The following is a 19658-nucleotide window of genomic DNA, read 5'->3' as shown; positions in this document are numbered from 1 at the left end:
AAAATGATGGAAATGTACAACAGTGAGAGTAGGCAGGTAGGATCAGGGACTCCATGGGAGATCAGATGGAAAGCTATCAGGCATTGAATATGGCCCCAGGGCTTCATGAACTAACATGCATTAAGCTGAAGCACCAATATAAATACTGTATCAACAAGCCCAGAGAAAACATGGATAATTTTGGGTGGGCATAGTTACCAGTTATGATAGAACCAAGGAATAGGAAGGCACAGAGGAAGAGGTTTCCGGCACGAGTCCCAAATTTATCAATGATCTGCCCTTGGCTGATGGTGAAAATGATTCCAAAGATCTAGCAGTAAAAAAGACAGAATTGGCAGAAACTGAGCAGAAGAGAACAGAAATAAATATGCACTTAGCTACACCGAAACATTGGTCATCTTAACACAAGCCCGCGGCGCCGCGAACTAAATAAAACAGTAAGCCCTCGGAAGGCGGGATGTGTCCGGGATGAGGAAGGGTGCCGATTGGCCCCTTCCTCCGGACAGACTATCGGAGGGACCAATCGGCAGGCGCGAAGCGCCTGCTGATTGTTCCCTTCAATTCCCCGCCCAAGCAACTGCGAGCCGCGCTATGCGCGGCTCGCAGTTGCTCCTTGGCCGGCGACCTGACACGTCAGGAGGCGCAAAGCGCCTCCGACGCGTCAGGCCGCCGCCAAGGGAGCTCCCCCGCCAGCCTCAATGAAGACACCGGGAGAGAGAATCAGGGCTGGGCTGCACAATCGCATGGGCGCAGCCTGATGCGGGGCGCGGCCCACGGGCGCGGGCACGGCCCATGGGCGCGGCCCGCGAGGCGCGGCCCGCTATGCAGCCGTGGTCCGTGTGAGCGCGGCCCGCTATGCGGGTGTGGTCCGCGCGGCCGCGCCCCGATGCCCTGCCGGAAGAAGTAGAGCCAGCCTCCACGAAGACACCGACGAAAACAAAAATGGCCGCCGGCGAGAAGACGCCGCCAAGGAGCCGCCCGCCCTCGCACAAGGCCTCTAACTGGTAAGCCACCTTTACTCACCCTCCCCTCGCCAGTCCCTCGCTCTGCCCCCGCCTGCTAGCGCCCATTGTATTTGTTATACAATGGGCTTGATTACTAGTCCAGTTATATTGCAGGTCACCACCACTTAATGCGAAGGCCATATTGCCTAGCTTTGCACCGCCAGATCACAGGAGAATGCTCCATGCACACTGAAGAAGCCCGGCTGAAGGCCCCAGGAAGTCACATCCAACCACAACCTTTGCAGGCAGTCAGCCCTGCCAGGAACGTGCAGACTTTCTGCAAAGCTGAACCTGCCGTCCACTGCCCACCCGCCTATTTGCTGTGATTCAGGGTCTCCCCCACCATGCCCAAGAAGCAGGTGGCGAAGGTGCCCCTGGGGCCCAGCTGTAGTGGGAAGTGAGGGGTGCATGCTCAGCAACACCACAGCTCTGAGAGTGGCTCTCAGTCTGTCCCTCCAGGCCTGGCGGGCAGACTCAAAGTGAGCCAAGTTTGGTTCCAAGAGTGGGCAGGGAAATGGGCAGGCAGGGCAGGCACTGCCCCCTCCTGCCTGCCCATGCCTACAGCCCTGGAAAGGAGGACTATGAATGAAAATAATAAAATGAAATACAAATAAAATGATTGTGGTGGGGGAGTGCTGTCAAGTTGCAGCTATAGAGTTCTGAAGGCAAGAGACATTCAGAAGGGATTTGCCTTTGCTGCTCTCTCCGTAGCAACCCGGATGGCCTCCCATGCCAGTCCTAACCAAGGGCAACCCTGCCTAGCTTCCAAGATCTGATGAGATTGGGCTAGCCTGGGCCATCCAGGCCAGGGGAACCATAATGTCGTCATTACTCTTGTTATATTCTCTTTGCTAAGAAGACTGCAACTTGTAGGTATGTCTCTCCATCACCGAGAAGGGGCTTTTGGGTGCTGCCGTTAGAAAACCAAGGAGCTCTAGCAACCCAAAGATTTGTTTGGAAAACAGCCAAAGGCAGTGTGGCTAAAGACTACATTCCGGTATCTGATTGTGACATGTTTTCTGGGAGAGTGCTGAACTGGTCCAAAGATTGAGCTGCCTTCCTGTGAGCACATTCTCCTCTTACATTTATTGAACAAACACTCACTTGTGCAGATACATTAAGGAGGCCTGAGGATGTCCCTTCTGACTCTGGATACGTTAACTCTGCAGCAAATTCAAAGCCCAACGGTAAGTAACCCGTCATGAAAAACCTGCCAGGCAAGATCAGAAAACGGAAGCGTCAGTAGCTGCTATGTCGAACCACGTCTCCCACCTGGTGATTCCAGAATGACCAGGAGTCTAGTTTTTTTTTTTTTAATGGTACCATTCCATGTCCTGTTTTGCTCAAGCCTCAGAAAAAGAAAGCCCCATCTGCTTAATATGGGCATTTCCTTAATTCACTCTCTCCAATGCAAGATGTTCAGATTAAGCAGGAATACGACTGCTATCGATGTTTCATAGCTCTCACTAGGCCCAAGGATTCACTGCTCTCAAAGTCTCCTTCCTTTTCACTTGAGTGGAGAGAGGAGAGGTTTACCTCCCATAACTTTTCCATATGGGGAATTAGGGCCAGCACACGTATGGTTGTGGGGCTAATCCCCACTTCCAGATGACAGCGGCACAGGCCTTGGTACAGCCTGAGGCTGGCCTGACTCAGGTCCTTGGTTGCCCCACAACAAGGGAATGTGAATTCTTCCCATGTTCCCTTCCATGCCACAGGCACCATTGGGGCTATGTCGGGCCAGGCCCATCTGGCAGGGAAGACTCTGGCTGTCCAGCTCCAGATCCTCCTCCCACCCTGGGCTGACTATGGTGTCCTAGAAGGGACACAAATTGCCCTAAGTGGCTCCATGGTGCTGTGCAGTGCCACCAAGATGCCTAGGGCAATTTTTTTGTTTAGGAACATGGTATTGCTATCACCACCCCTGCACACAGTGGAATCTTTCCACCCCGGTGACAGAAATCTGGGGCAGACAGGGTGCACCAGCGAAAACAGTCCCCCGTGAGGACACAGGAAGTGGTGGGATAAACTGCCCATCGCAAATACCCGCCAGCAGCCTAGCACAGCGCCACCAGTGCAGAATAGGTGACAGTGTCAGAGAACATAGGAGAATGCTTGCTGAGGGTAACTCCCTCCTAAGAAAGGAGAACATGGACAAGAAAAGAAACCTGAACTTACCCCAGTGTGCCTGCAGTCACAAAGACCACCCAGATGTAGCCAAGGTCCAGGGTAAACGTATAAATCACCATGCCCACAAATGACATGATGTAAACAAACAATGTTGTCTGCCTGTAACAAAGTAACATCAGGATTAATTACCTTGTACTTCCACACAACAATCAGATCCAGTCCTTCCCAAACTGAATGTGAACACCAAAATAAGTAACATGGAGAAGAGAAAAAAGGAAGCAGCTCAGAATCTATGACTAACCCACAATTGTGAGGATTTTTTTCCTGTGGCATAACACAAATTAAAGAAGAAAACCTTTCAAAACAAGCTCTTTGTTGTGCTGGAAAAAGTACAATTTTGACATTCATGTGGTTAATTTTTCAAAATGTTCTCTTTAAGGTCATGCACAAAAGTTGTGCTTATGTGCAAAGACAACAAAAATAAATATTTTTTCTACTGGTAAAGCCCTTTATAATATATTTATAAATATCTCACAGGAATAAGTCATTTCTCTTCCATTATTTACTTCTTTCCATTCTCCTTTATTGCTGGAAGACTACCAGAACAAGACCCAAGTCCTAACAGGATGAGATGTTGCAGGACATAGAAAGGGGCAGGCATGTGAACTGGGACGAGGGTGTCAGTGCAGAAGGAATAAAGGTGGCATGGCATAGCCCTAGCATATCAGATTTTAGAAGCTAAAGCAGAGTCAGTACTTGAACAGGAGTCCAGCTAAGGGCAGTACTGCAGAGGAGGCAATGGCAAACCAACTCCGCTTCCTACTCCCCTTGAAAACCTCTTGCTGGCATTACCAAAAGTTGGTGGCATAAACACAAGCACACATATCTCAGAGTAGCTGGAGAATATAGACACCAGGAAGGGGCACAGGAATTAGGTGGCTTCTTGTGCCTGCACCCACAGTTTTCATGATTTCAATATCCTCTTAAATACTGTGAACCAACCACAGACTGATTAGTTTATAATCTTCTAGGTAGTCGGAACATGATACATCTGGGGATTTTGCAGGTACTCGGTAAGCACTTAAGATTTCTTATTACCAGGCTTCGGGGGGGGGGGGGGGGGAGAACCAAGAACTGGGACGAAACTGCTAAATTCTCAGCTTTTAACAGAACCCTGCCTGCAAAGATAAGGAAGACAAATAACCGTCTGGCTTTGCTACGGAACCTCATTCTCAACCTAAATTGCCTCACAAGGTTTTTGTGAGGATAAAAGTGGAGAAAAGGAAAATGATATTATAAACCACTTTGGATCCATATTGAGGAGAAAGATGGGGTATGAATGGAGTGCATGAATACACTTGACACTTGACGTTGTATACACTTGACACTTGCACACACAAGCTCATACCTTGAATAAAACTTTGTTGATCTTAAAGGTGCCAACGGACTCTAAATTCATTCAATGCTCTAGTCACTGCCCCAGACTGGCTCTCGTTTCCAGCTGCACAAGCAGTCATAACGTGCTTCTGTTCCTTGTTTGCACACCCTGCCCGCTCCTCTTGAGAGGATTAAAGGTTTCGCACAATGAGCCCTGGGAAAAGGGAGCCCTCCCTGAAAAAGCCAGCCAGAGACAGCGCCACAGGGAAGCACCGCAGAACGGAAGACACAGGCCCTATTCTCAGGATGCTGTCTGCGGGTGGGAGGGGGACAAAGAAGAGCACAGTTCTATTCAGCCACAAGGAAGGCTAAGTTTCCTTCAGGCAAGGCTGGCACAATCTCTCACAAGCCAAGAAAGCCTCCCAGCACTGTTAGTCAGAGGTTTACTGCCTCTGAATATGGAGGTTCCCTTTAGTCATTGTGGCTCGTAGCTGTCTATGCTCAGGCCATTGCTTCAACCACAAGCAGTGATTTCCATAGTTCAATTACACACTGAGTAAATAATGTTTCCTTTGGTGTTTCCTGAATCTAGCACCCGCAAACGTTATTAGTGTCCTCAACTATCAAGTGCTGTGTGATGACTGTTGCTAGTTTGGTAACGCAGGGAGGAGCTGCAGGGCTGGCTCACCATTTAAGAAGGACCTGTAAAGCTCCTGTAGGATCTGAGGGTTATCAGCGGTTATATTTTATGAACAGACTTCCTTGGTGGGTCTCCCTCCACTTCCCCTTCTGGGCAACACTTGTTCTCAATGAAGCACATACCCTCTCTCTTTTCCCTCTCTTTTCTTCTCATGTAATCCCAATGACATGGGGGTAGACTAAAAATGTGGCTGATTTCCTGAGTCCAGGGCCCAAACCAGATGTGCTAGGAAAAGATCTGTAAATATGACCTCCAATGGTTCAGTGGTGAAATACCTGCTTCACACAGAAAAGGTCCCACGCTCAATCTCTCGTAACTACAGTTTGAAAAAGGTTCAGGGAGTAGGTAATGTGAAAGCCCTATCCTAATGACCCTTATACTTATACCAACTTATACCAACCATCTGACTCAGTGTAAGGCAGCTTCATATGCCTACGTGACCTCAGTAGTGATGGTGTGCATTCATCCATTTCCTCCTTGAGGATTCCTCCTTCTGTCATGTCAACAAAAAACAGCTGCCTTTCCCCATGTAGATCATGAATTGCTTGAAGGCCAAAAGTAAGACCCTCTGAAATTTCACTTCCCCTTATGATACATCCAAGTTCCTTATGCAGCCTTCAATGCCCTGCAGCTGTTCTTCCCTTGCCAAACTGCCAACCGGGTCCTCCTCACCTCCTTGCATGAGAACCACAGCTATTTAGCCTCTTGTGTTGCACTACAAAGCAAAATCAGAGTCCTGTGGCACCAACAAAGATTTATTCAAGGCATGACCTTTCGAGTGCAACTTGGACTCGAAAGCTCGCGTCTTGAATAAATCTTTGTTGGTCTTAAAGGTGCCACTGGACTCTGATTTTATTGTGCTACTTTCCATTTGAATCTAAAGCTACCTGTGTTGATGGCCATCACCATTTCCACTGGCAATAAATTCCACAGTTTAATTACTGACTGAAAGTATTTTCTTTCCAATGAGTACCCACTCCTACTTTTAAAGTGCGAAGAGGCCTTCCCATCTCCCTAAAACAAGGGCCAATTTCTACAAGCCTCACTCCAGAATATTATTCCTTGATCAACACTACATGTGAAGAACCTCTGATAAAAGGGTCAATAAGGGGCTTCTTCTCACTCATTGGCGTGGCCACTTGTTGTTTGAACTGTCTCGTGCAAGAAATACTAAACAAAAAACATCATTCACCCACCTGGGGAACCACGATCCAATAAAACTTTGATTTCCAGTGAGAAATCTGCATCTGAGCCAAAATCATAGTCTCAGAGAATGGCACCAATGAACTGTCCTTGAGGACTAATGGCTAGCCAGCCAGCTAGCTGTTTTCAAAGCAAGCATGGATCTGTATTGCAAGGTTATTCACATATTTTTATAGACTGTTTTATGTATTGTTCTTTGTTCTTATGTAAACCGCCCTGAGCCTCCGGGGAAGGCGGTATATAAATATAATAAATAAAAATAAAAATAATATTAAAAAAAATAAAGACACTGCCAAGTTTCGTGTCAGTGGTATTTCAGGTACCATCATCCATAAAACTGATGCTATCTGTCCTGAACTGAAAAGACCTTTTGTTTACAGGCTAGAGACGAACCCTTTGAGGCCGCTCATCCTTTCCAGAAACACAAAGCATTGTTCAGCAGCAGTTCAGCTTCTCGCCTCTCTCCCAATCAGGCAAAAAGAGGGAAAAATCTTAGGCACTCAGTTTCTCCCAAAGAAGAATGACAGAGCCTTCCTTATTCAGACAACATCATTTCTCATGAAGATTTGGAAGAAGACTGGGAAATGAAGTTATTGTTCCTTCCATTGCATTAACAATTAAAGAATGTTGGGCTATCTATACAATCCGCAAAAATACATTCATGGTTAAACTTTTCTTAAAAATGCAGACAACACATGCGAATCTTGTAAAAGTGTCAAAAGGCTGAATTGCATGAAAGGGAGGGCATTTTGGAGGAAGGAGTCCACAATTTTGTTGAGCCTCTGGTTGCTTTTGAATTCTGAGATGGAGTGGGCACCAACATAAAAGGACTGCAACAGTGAGACAGGGGAGCCAATAACTATAGAATGGCTGCCACAGGGGCACAAAATGCAGGGAGATTCTAAGGCTTAAGCCAAGAAGCTTCCTATGTTGGAAGCTGGTGTTTCTGAATGGGCGTTATCAACACATTCTTATCCCATAGAGGACTTTGAGTGAAGGTCAAGAACAAAATGCAAAGAAAAAAAGGGGGGGAGTGAATCCACACTGGCCAGCATAATAAGATCCTCTACTCTAACCCTCAGCCGAGAGACTAAAGGACCAAGTCTCCAGCCCTATTGGGTGTTATTCAAGAAGTCAGCCCTGCAAGGTAGGAACCAGCATGTTGAGTTCCACAAACAATTACTTGGTAGCTGTAGTCAAAAAGGGCCAAGGTATTAGGGTTCACATTGAAGCTCCAAAATCCAAATAACATCTCAGGAATATAATAATGTGGAAGAATAAAAACAGTGCACAGAGGGGGAGAATATCATCAAATTAAATCCTAGAATTATGATTCTAATTACTTCTTCAGGCTTTAGTCCTTTGACCCAGATGTTCCTGGAGCAGACTGATGGTATGAAGTCCAGAGAAAGTCCTAAATCCAAGAAGCAGGTGTTGCAGCCACACAGGCCAAACCTAACATCAAAAGGATGGTTGGGAGGGATGGAAGCACGATCCAACTAGAATGGTCTTATGCTGAGTCAGACTTCTCACAGCTACCCTGATCCTGTTGGGCCAATGAGGTGTGTTGATAATTCTGCACATCATTCTGCACAATCAGGCAATTTACCCACACTTAGAGTGTTTCATGTTAATTACATGAAATGTGCATTTGAAACTCCCTCTGGGTCTCAGACCTTGAAACTCTCACTTGCATTTATGCCTGACTCCATTTCATCCCTCTTGAAACTGCAAGTCCTTGTGGCATTAACTTCCCATACAGGAGCTTTCAGTAATTTAACTAGGCCCAAAATCCTAAACGACATGGACTAGAGGAGGCCATTTTCTTGACAGGTACTCCCTGAAGGCACAAGCTTATGCCACCTGGGGTTTTCTTAAGTATTTGCTTTGGGGAAAAGATAACTTTGAAAAGAAAGTAGTGAGAGCCAGGAAACACATGGGTACTACAGGGTGGGATCACTAATAACCATTGAGTTATTAATATAAAATTATTCAATTTTCATCAACAGGATACCAGTGCTATACCTCTGAGCTCAAGATGAGCACCAGGAAGTCTACCACAATGAGGAACTAGATGCAGGTCACAGGAATGAATCCTGTCCATTGATGAGAGATCTCTGTCAACTCGCCATCCTTGGGGCTTCCACACACAGAGAGGCAGGAGACGCCGAATCCTTGCTCTATGTGCATGCACTATTAAAAGCAGCTCTTCCCCCCAAAAAAGAAAGCTCTACAGGGGTCTGTAACTTACTAGGTAAGACTCTGCACCCATCTGAGCATCCTGACTGATAGGCTGAAGATCTCTGCTTCAGAAATTTGGTATAAAGCATTATATTGGCATGATTACATCTTAAATTACCAGCAGCTGTTCGGCAAGGCAGAGAGCTCCATACAATGCCTTGTGTAGAAAACAGCAAAAGCCCAATGAGTCATGAATGCTCCTATCCTGCCACAAAATGTTTTAGTCATTAAGGTGCTACTGGATTCTTGTTTCTACTGCTACAGGCAAACAAACACAGCTACCCGTCTTGAATGTATGTGGAATGAATCATGCCACCAGGGTTATCACACTGTGAAGGTTTTCAAAGTACAGCCACAGTGTGGTAATGGAAGGATGTATCCCTGTGTCCTGAGGTCATAACAATGCCAATCTTGCAAATGAGAAATAAAAGAAAGAACAGATTCGCTAACAACCTTCAACTTCCTGCAAATTTTCACTTTCCTGCTTTCCCATCACCCTCTAGCTATCCAGTCCCAGCCTTTCCTGTCTCATGGAGAACAAGGATCTGCATCAGCCATCTGTTCTTCTGGCAATACTTTGTGTGTGTTCTCGCTGATCCTCAGACACCTGTGATTGCTGGCACTTTCTGTCTGACAATTCCTCACCACAAGGGGGCATCAATGCACAGCCGTGAAGAAGTGTCAAAGATGAAATGCTGTTACCTTGGGCCCCTCTTATTTGCGAGACTGCCTCTCTCCCTGTGCTCTGCCATGACAAATTAGCTCAAGTCAGCAAAGGCTTCTGTGAGTGCCAGTCTGCAAATGGGCAAAATCAACAAATGCCCATACAGGTGCTTTCTCTACTGGGGCTCCAACACTTTGGCATGACCTGCCTAAGGAGGTCAGGGAAATACAACCATACTGCAGCTGAACAACCCCATGGCAATTTGTAAGTAAAAAGCACAGAGAGGCTTCATTCTGATTGGGAAAGCAGTGCAGGGGCAAAGGGACTCCTCTGTACTCCCACAGACACACACCCCATTTTCAGCCCCTGTTGGTTGGATAGCCAGATCTAGCACATACCTGAATTCTACTCACCCACCCCTGTATTGCTATGCCCATGGTCCTGTCCCTTCTCCAAACCAAAAACAGAAAAGCAAGGAGGCAGTGCAAAGGACCTACTTGTATGTTTTCGTTCTGTCCAACCAGATGCCAGAAATCAAAGCTCCAACCATGCCAGCGACTATAAGTGTCAGGCCAATTCTGCCAGCATTCAAATCTTCTCCCTGTAGTGGCACAAAGAGAGAGAAAGAGAGTGGCTAATCTTAATCCGCAAGAGAACTGCCTCATCATATTAAGGACAGGCTGCAGTTTCTAGTAATGGATAGTTCTCTTAATGGAGGAGAGCAAGCAGTGGGGCCCCACAGGGTTCAGTATTGCACCAGGACTAGTGAATTTGTTCATAAACCATTTGGAATTGGGGTAAACAGTGAAGTAGCTGGAAGGCCCAAGTAGTCCGGAGTTGTCTGAACTTGTCAGAGCTCAGAAGGAGGGTTGTTACTTGGACAGGAATCCACCAAGGAAGGCTAGGGCTGCTCATCTCTTGCCTTGAAAATGCCATGGGGTAAACCTTAATTGGGTTGCTATGGGTCCCTTGCAGCTCAGTGACCCATTATGCACGGGGGGAATAACGCACATTCGGGGTGGAATGGCGGCGACTAAAATCACCGATAACGCACGGAGCCTGCTGCAACCGGCCACAGCTTCGGTGCATGCTGCTGAAAAAGCCACGTCAGTGAAACGCGGAAGAAAGGGGGGGCGCAACCAGAAGTGGCGCCGGGATCGCCGCATGCATAATCGGTTACTCTGGGTTTTGCCGCCGTCACGCCCCGTCCCGTGCATAACCGGTGTGCTTCGCGTCTTCCCCCTCCGCATTTTCCATGTGACCCGAAATCGCCGTTTCGGCGGCCGTGCATAATGGGCCAGTGGCACACTTTACTGTAGTGAAGTGATCAAGTTTGCAGATGATGTCAAATTGTTCATGGTGATGGCAAAGAAGGTGAACTGGGAAGAGCTGCATGAGGATGTGTCTGAATTGGGTAAGCGGGCAACAACACAGCAAACCAAGTTCAAAGTGTAAAGTGATGATGCACCAGAAACCAAAACATCTGAACTAAGTCTATGGTGGTGAGGTCTGAGCTAGCTGAGAGTAAAAGAAATCTTGGGGTTGTAGGGGATAGCTCAATGAAAATGTCAACTCAGTATGTAGCAGCAGTGAAAAGGGCAAACTCTGTGCTGTAGATTGTTAGGAAAATAAATGAAAAATAAAAATAAACAACAGTGTTGTTCTTTGTATAGATTTGTGCTATGGCCTCATTTCAAGTACTGTGTGCATTTTGGGTTATTGTGTCTCAGAAAGGATACTGCAGAACTGTAAAAAGTATAGAACAGGGTTATGATTAAAGGGCTGGAGCCCTTTATGAGGAAAGATTGAAGAGCCTAGGATTGTTAAATTCATAAGAAAGACTGCTGAGGAGGGACATGATAGAGGTCTATAAAGTAATGCATGAAGATAGTTTCGGGTGGGTAGCTGTGTTGTTCCAGTGGCACTTTTAAGATCAACCAAGTTTTATTCTGGGTATAAGCTTTTATGTGCACGTACACATCTTCAGATACTGTGAAACAGAATTTCCACAACCATTACTTATATAAGTAATAATTTACTGCCATTCACAGATCTTGACAATTGCCTTAATCCAATTTCAGCTATAATCGTCCAGTTACTCATGCATCTTGACTCTCCCTAGCCCTCCCTGGCAATTTAACCCCACCACCACCACCACCACCACCTCTCTCTACCTACATTTAATGGTTGAGGAAATTCTGTTTCACATTATCTGAAGATAACTTTGTTGGTCTTAAAGGCGGCACTGGACTCAAAAGTTATGCATGAGGCAGAGAAAAGGAAACACTTGTTCACTCGTGAGTAATTGAATTGTGGAATTCATTGGCACCAGTGGCTACAATGAGGGCCATAACCTGCCTAGTCTGAAAAAAGGGATAGACAGATTCATGGAGGATACATCCATCAAGGTTTGCTAGCTATTACTAAAGTGAACCTACATATTCACACTCTGCAAACTTATCAATACTAGTGCTTAGAGGCAGCATCAGAGAAAGATCTTGTCCCCCTATGCCATTTGTTGGTCCTCAAGAGTAAAGTGTGGGCCACTGTGTGAAACTAGATGGACCACTAGTCTGATCTTGTTGGACTCTTCTTATGTTCAGCAGAAAAACAGTGGGCAGGAGAAGAGGGGCTGGAATGCCTACTGTGGAGGCAAGCAGCTTGGGACCGAGAAGCTGCAGACAGAAACCATGAAGGGTGAAGAAGCTTCCTGTGGCTTTTCTGCAAATCATAATGTCTTTGCAAGTGACAATTACGAGACTGGGCTTTGAAGGCCCTGGATGGAGATGGGAAGTGTGACCTGCCCCCCAGAAGAAAATACTAATTCATATGACAGATGCCTCTTGGCCACCTCGAAAATGATCCGACACTTCCACCCTTTTTCATTTTATTAATGGTATAAGATTTTATTTACTAGTGTTCCTGTCAGATTTTTTCTGCCATATTGAAAAAAAATCAAAAATACAGTGGGAGAGGCTCAAAGGCAGCTTTAAGCCTCAAATGTGAATGCATTCTTAGATGTGCACCTTAATGCTTTCTTCTCTTCCCTGTTAGGAGTTGCCAGAGCAGCACATCACAGACGTCTATCATCTTGCCAGGACAAATATTTTGAAAGGCATTGTATCAGTGCTACAGAATGGAAAGTCAGTACCACATTTTTCAACAGAATGACTTACTGGGTAATGCGTAATCACCATGCGGTTTAACAGAGTTGAAAGAGCATAGAAGCAGCCTGTATTCAAGCCTGGAAGACAGGAAAGACAGCAAAATTATAGCATGCACTGAAATATAGGACCAAAATATTATAACCACCCTCCTTTGTGGCTTAGGCAGTTTACATAGAACATGGGAGAACATAGGAAAAGTACAGTATAACTCAGTAACAACATTGAATATGACAACACTAATAACAGAGGTTATAATAGCATTTCAGTAACTGATTGGACAACCTTAACATGTTGACTATCCCATGGTTGGTCAGTTCAGAATTCAGTTCTTGGGAAGGGGTTCTGGGGGGCCCAGTAGATGTTGGTGGTTCAGTCAACCTCAACCGAATGCCTGGTGGAAGAGCTCCATTTTGGAGGCCCCTGCAGAACTATGCTAGCTCCGGAAAGAGCTTCACAAAATTTAGTTTTTATCTAAAAACTTGTTGCTTGGCACTGGTCAGCCAGTGAGTGTGGAGCAGAATTGGCCCTTGAAACCTTCTCAGAGGTGAGTAGTACCCTTAGACCAGTATTATTGTCTTATTTTGGTTTTGTTCCTTACCATTTTGATATCATATTTTGCATATTTTTCTACATACATACAAACACAAACCAATCCTCTTCCTGCAATTGTGTACCTGGCTTATTTAAGGGACAAATCTTAATAAACACTAAATGAAGACACAATGGGACACTGTATGCTTTCTTTTTTCTTTTTTTCACCGAACGTCTTAAAGGCAGAGCATGGCACTAACTATCCTACAACTTCACAATATTTATGCCTATGGGAGATGGCACAAATTAACCAGACACTCCCTAATGTTCCATCTCACAAAGCTATACAATTTAATCCAGCACTCTTATTACAGAACAAACATCTCCCTTTTATATACCATGCTGATAAGTAGGAGTAGAGATGGCAATCATACCAAGTGACTAAGAGATGCCTCAGCCATGTATTCATGTCAGGGTCAAAAAGCACTCACAGCTGCTGAGTTGTTCTTGACCCAGAGTGCACTTACAACCTATTTCCCCCACCTAGAGGCAACAGAGATTATTAGTAACTAATAATTAGTTAAGCACTGAGATCACAGAAGCCTAGAGTTGCCAGTCTCCAGATGGGGGTTATATGATGCATCGACTTCTTCATCAGAAATTTTTAAGACCAAGCTTTGCTGGTCTTAAAGATACCAATGGACTCAAACGTTGTTCTGCTGCTTTAAATCAACACAGCTATCTACCTGAATCCAGCAGAGGTTTTCTGACCCCTCTGCCTTTTGTGGAGAAACACTTTTCAGGAGAAGAGGGATAACTGCCTTGCAGAACATCTTTTTATAAAGATGCTTCAAAAAATCCAGTCAAGGATATATCTGGGTGCTAGTTTGGCCCAAGGCAATATGCCTGCAGCCTTAGCTAGTGTTGCCTCTTGGTAAATTTCAATTTCCCTGTGTAAGGAAAAGGAAGTGGTACGAAAACTGCGAATAGTCAGATGACCTGCAATTGCAATTAATATAACTTCCCCCTTCAAATTATCTCTACAGCTATCCTTACCTCCTGTCTCAATCACTATTGTTTGTTAAGGTTAGGAATTACTTCCCCCCCCCCCCCTTTTGCCTGTTACAGAGGATCTAAACCAGCAGCAACAGTCCCCCTCCCCACTGTTCGTCTGGGACAGTTAGAATAATACCGCATATTCTGATGGCATTGGAGAAGAATCCAAAGCTGATGTGGGCTCACTCTTCCTCAAAAGTGCAAAGGCAGAGAATGCATTACACAGCTTTTTTAACACGCTGTCACAACTTGCAGAATGGAGAGCAAGACATTACAAAAGAGAGGTATTAACATGGGGGGAATGTTATGGAAAAGGCAAGTAGCACCCAGAGGAAGAGAAAGCATGCCTAACCCAGAGACATCCCAGCAAGTTCCTAATGTTTTTGTTTTCTCAAGCAAGAAAGATGATTACATCCTCCTAAGCAATCAGGAAGTCAGTGACCAAGAGAATGATAACATGGCCAGGAAGCTGACAGAACACATTCCAGCAGACCTGTGCAGAACGTAAACAGGAGCAGTGTACCTTGCCCTTGACAACATATTCTTTTAGAAGGCCTTCATCTCACAGGAAAGGGGAGGCACTGAAGAACAGCCTCAATGCCAAACCTTGGGCGAGAAACTGGAATGGTCAGATATCTCCTGTTCCTGTCTCTTGTATATGTCATTCCTGTAAATCTGCATCTCACCCTCACCCCACCCCAATCATAAGTAACTATAATAAGCAGAAGACTGTGTATGTATAAAATGCCATCAACTTGCAGGCAGGGGTTTATGGGAATTTAAGTTCATGGACATCTGGAGAACCACAGGCCACCTCTGTTGTGGGGTTTGCAGAGCAAGAGATTGACATTACCTTCTGCTGCCCAGTGACCCTGGAATTCCATGGTAGCCTCCCATCCAAATACTAACCAGGGTTGACCCTGCTTGGCTTCCATGATCTGACAAAAGCCTAATAAATAAATATCCCATCATAATCTGTTCCACATAATATATTTCTGGTAAGGGCTAGAAGGAGGAGCATGTCTCATTGCTTAAATGCCACTCAGCGCTTAACACCCACTCAGGCTGGTTTCCCCACCCCTGAATGCCTCCTCCTCCAACCAGCTTGCCTGTCTGTCCAGCGGCCAGCCAATCACCTTCCATCCCCCACCCCTGACCGCCCCCTCCTCCTTCCACTTTCTTCTGAGGCTTGGAGGCTGCAGATCCCTGCTGGGTAAGAGCTGCCCCTGCCAGGGAGTTCCCTGCCCGCATCCTTTCCAGGTCCTGAAGGGGGGAGAGTTCTGCAGAGTTCTTTCACACACACAACCTATCTAGCGCCTGTTGTAATCCTGAATGCAATGGGCTTGACCCTTAGTTTAAGATTAAACAATCATTTCTCTGAAACTTACCTAGCCTAATAAAATCTAATTAAGCCACAACACTACATGGCTAAAAACCTCTTAATACAGATTTATCATCTTTTAAAATGTACCTCCTTCCTTCTTCATCATAGACTAACATGAAATTAGTCTGACAAGAAATGGTCGGTTGTTTTCAACTGCTTGGCACACCACAGGCCCGTATCTATGTTACAAAATGGGAAATCAAGGACAACTGGGGAAAGAGATTACAAGGAGCTTTTTTCAAGTCCAGGAACTGAAAAAGACTAAACATGTTCTGATACAATCAGCTAGCATTTAATTAAATGCCTCAGAAAAAGTGAGAAATTCTCTCAGGAAGGTCTATTTTCATTCCCTTGGGGACTGCTTATTTTAATTAGTAACCAAACCCTGCACCTTTTTTCCAAATCCTATTCCACCAAACTATGGGGTAAAAAGCAAGGCTTCTCTCTGAAAGTCGTGCTTCTCCATTTTCTCAAAAGAATTCAGAAGTAGAACAATGCTAGGGCTGTCTCTAGCAACTAATTGTAATGCTCAAAGCAACAGAGACGGCTGGTCATATAAAGGAAAAGACTCCATGATACCAAATCTGAAAGGACAAAGAAATGCTAAAACATCCTGTAAAACAAGATTCAAATGAGTAGCCGTGTTGGTCTGAAGTAGCAAAATAAAATCAGTGTCCAGTAGCACCTTTAAGACCAACAAAGGTTTATTCAAGGCATGAGCCTGTAAAACAAGCTTTACCTCAAGAAGATTACTAGACTGCACATAGGAAAAGAGTCAAAAGGAATCACAACAGCCCTACCCAGTTTGAGTGCTTCGGCAGAACTAAAGTCTTATCTCAAAAACAACATGAAGGCTCTCTTAAGAAAACTGTTTACTGCTATTCTTCAAATGAGATTATTATTACAGCCGGATAAAACCCCAAAAAAACAAGAAGTTAATCACTTATTTTCTCTCCTGAGCTTGTAGCACATAAAGTGAGAACTAAAGTGGGGAGAATACATTCTACTGGGCAAACTCGGTTAGCCTTTCTCCCATTTGTCCTTCCAGATGTTGTTCAAGACTGACATCCCATGGAACATTTCATGATCTGCCTTTTAAATGTTCTTTTAAGTTTTTTGGTATATTTTAGATATACTGATGAAGCAACTTTGAAACAGCTGTTTGCTCAGTGACGGTTGCTTAATGAAATAAGAACAAAGAAAGATTCTGCACTGCTTTGGTTGATCTCCATTCAGTTCCTTTTGCCTACACGGTTTTTCCCCTTTGACACAGCTGTGGTTGTGGCCTAGGAACATCATCAGCTAACAGTCTGATGCCCCAAACAGCCACCTGTTGACCAGCAAAGATGTCCTTTACGTGCTCCTCTCTCTTTAAAGAGGCAGCCCTTTTTCAAACTATTGTTTTTTAATTGTTAATTTTAATCAATTAAATCAGGTTGTGTATGTTTATTTTATTAAGTAATTATCACATTGTGAGCTGCCCTGAGCCCCCAAGGGAAGAGCGGCATGTATAAATGGAAACATAAATACAATGCTGACAAACTGGTGATGTTAAGGTTTATACTGAATTTTGAATTGGCTGCTGTTTGATTAATTTCCCCAATTACAATGATCAGATTTTTATTGTTTTACTTCTTATCTGTTTTCATCATATTGCTGCGATCCATTCTCTCATTTAATAAGGGGGGAATCAAGCTGCAAAAACTCAAAAAAGCAGTAAGTCTGTAGGTGCTGCTAAAAACACCAAGCTATGTCAATGATTCGTGGCATTCCAGAAATATAAGAACTATTTAATAGCTCATTCAGAAATATTTTTCCCACTGCCAAGTGCACACAAAGGACAGCTGTCTAATGCCAGAGATGAAATTTGGGGCTCAGGAAATTAAAATATACCAGTAGAAGCCTCAAAAAGAGTGAAGCATCATCAAAATGGAGGAGAAAGAGAATACAAACATTTAAAAGAAAAACTGAGTTGTTTAAGATGAGTGCCAGTCAAGAAAAAGAAGCAAAGAAGTGGCAATAATAGCAGGGAGAGATGAGAAAAACAAAGGAAAGGAAGGAAAAAAGCACTGTCCAGTAGATATATCCCATGTATATGATACAGAGCACGGATTCAGATAGTCCAGGGAAAACTGATCTTGGAAGCTAAATAGGAGTGGCCCCAGCAAGTATTCGGATGGGATACCTCCAAAGAACATGAGGGGTGATGAGGCAGAGGCAAGGCAATGGCAAACCACCATCATATGTTTCTTACTTGGCTGCCAGACAATCCTAGGATCTCCTGGCTATACTACACATATGTCAATAAATAAATAAATAAATAAATAAATAAATGAATGAATGAATGAATGAATGAATGAATGAATGAATGAATGAATGAATAGAGCAGGCAGCACAAGACGTGTCCTTTCCCCATGATGATTTTTCAACTCTGAAATATACTCCCTGTCACTACTTGGCAGCTCCGGCAATCTATGAGGTTTTCAAGTGCATTTTTTCCCCATTATAACAAAATCTTGGAGAAACTGGCAATCTGTCTTTTTTGTTTAAATAAAATATCAACATGTGAATTGTAGACAACTACTGCTGTTATTCTGCAATACTGTTTTATCGTTTTTAGCATGCAGCAGTTTTATAACACAATATAAATACAATGTAAGTGCCATTAATGTTTTTTTCATGTGTTTCTTTTACTGCTCCTGCTTTTAAACTTCTTGCATTTTGAATCCCACTGTTTAACAGTTGGCTGGATATGGGTTTTAGTAAGTTTTTGTAAACCCACACTGTTGCCTTCAGTACAGCCTAGAAACAGACTGGCCAACTAAATAAAGTAACAAGAGAGCCAGTTTGGTGTAGTGGTTAGGAGTGCAGACTTCTAATCTGGCATGCCAGGTTCAATTCTGCGCTCCCCCACATGCTTAGAATCAAACTCTGTTGATCGTCAAGAGAGCCAGCTTAGTGTAGTGGTTAGGAGTGCGGACTTCTAATCTGTTGAGCCGGGTTTCATTCCGTGCTCCCCCACATGCAGCCAGCTGGGTGGCCTTGGGCTCCCCACAGCACTGATAAAACTGTTCTGACCAAGCAGTGATATCAGGGCTCTCTCAGCCTCACCCACCCCACAGGGTGTCTGTTGTGGGGAGAGGAATGGGAAGGCGACTGTAAGCCGCTTTGAGCCTCCTTCAGGTAGGGAAAAGCGGCATATAAGAACCAACTCTTCTTCTTCTACAAGCAAGAAATAGGAAAACCAAGAACACTGAAGTAATCATGCTAATCTAAACGGAATAAAATGAACTTCAATAGGGACAAATGTAAAGTTCTGCATTTAGGTAGGAAAAACCAAATGCACCAATATAGGATGGGGGAGACTTGTCTTAGCAGTAGTATGTGTGAAAAGGATCTAGGAGTCTTAGTAGACCATACAATCAACATGAGTCAGCAGAGTGACTTGGTGGCTAAAGAGGCAAATGGGATTTTGGGCTGTAACAGAGTATCGTGTCCAGATCACGGGAGGTGATGGTTACACTGGTCTGGTTCAACCTCACCTGGAGTACTATGTTCAGTTTTGGCCACCACAGTTGAAGAGGGATGTAGACAAACTGGAGCGTATCCAGAGGAGGGCAACAAAGATGGTGAGGGGTTTGGAGACCAAGACGTATGAAGAAAGGTTGGGGGAGCTTGGTCTGTTTAGCCTGGAGAGGAGACGACTGAGAGGGGATTTGATAACTATCTTCAAGTATTTAAAAGGCTGCCATATAGAGGATGGAGCAGAGTTGTTCTCTCTTGCCCCGGAGAGACCGGCCAGAACCAATGGGATGGAATTAATTCAAAAGAAATTCCATCCAAACATCCGGAGGAAGTTCCTGACAGTCAGAACGGTTTCTCAGTGGAACAGGTTTCCTTGGGAAGTGTTGGGTTCTCCACCGTTGGACATTTTTAAACAAAGGCTGGATAGCCATCTGACGGAGAGACTGATTCTGTGAAGATTCAAGGGGGTGGCAGGTTACAGTGGATGAGCGATAGGGTTGTGAGTGTCCCGCATAGTGTGGGGGGATGGACTAGATGACCCAGGAGGTACCTTCCAACTCTATGATTCTATGCTTAGAAAAAAAATAGGGAAGTGAATCAGTACTTTTTCTGCGTCTTCAGAAAGAAATGAATGTTTGAAATATGAACAGTCTAAACTAAGAAGGTCTATAACTAA

General features: G+C 44.6%; 1 protein-coding gene across 4 annotated transcripts in view; it reads right to left on the bottom strand.

Annotated features, from left to right (window-relative positions):
• FLVCR2 (FLVCR choline and putative heme transporter 2) overlaps positions 1-19658 on the bottom strand; it is a 57203-nt gene that overhangs the window by 15477 nt on the left and 22068 nt on the right. For all 4 annotated transcript variants that reach the window (XM_077323280.1, XM_077323281.1, XM_077323278.1 and 1 more), the window contains exons 4-8: positions 12496-12563; positions 9817-9920; positions 3183-3293; positions 2109-2214; positions 199-310 (exon numbers count right to left, since the gene is read on the bottom strand). In XM_077323280.1, the coding sequence (XP_077179395.1) occupies positions 199-310; positions 2109-2214; positions 3183-3293; positions 9817-9920; positions 12496-12563 (501 nt within the window). The remainder of the gene's footprint in view (positions 1-198; positions 311-2108; positions 2215-3182; positions 3294-9816; positions 9921-12495; positions 12564-19658) is intronic.

The sequence above is a fragment of the Paroedura picta genome, chromosome 2 (genome assembly GCF_049243985.1).
Source record: "Paroedura picta isolate Pp20150507F chromosome 2, Ppicta_v3.0, whole genome shotgun sequence".
Taxonomy (NCBI): Eukaryota; Metazoa; Chordata; class Lepidosauria; order Squamata; family Gekkonidae; genus Paroedura; species Paroedura picta.
Note: the sequence above shows the minus strand (reverse complement) of the source record. Positions and strands in the feature narration are given on the sequence as shown.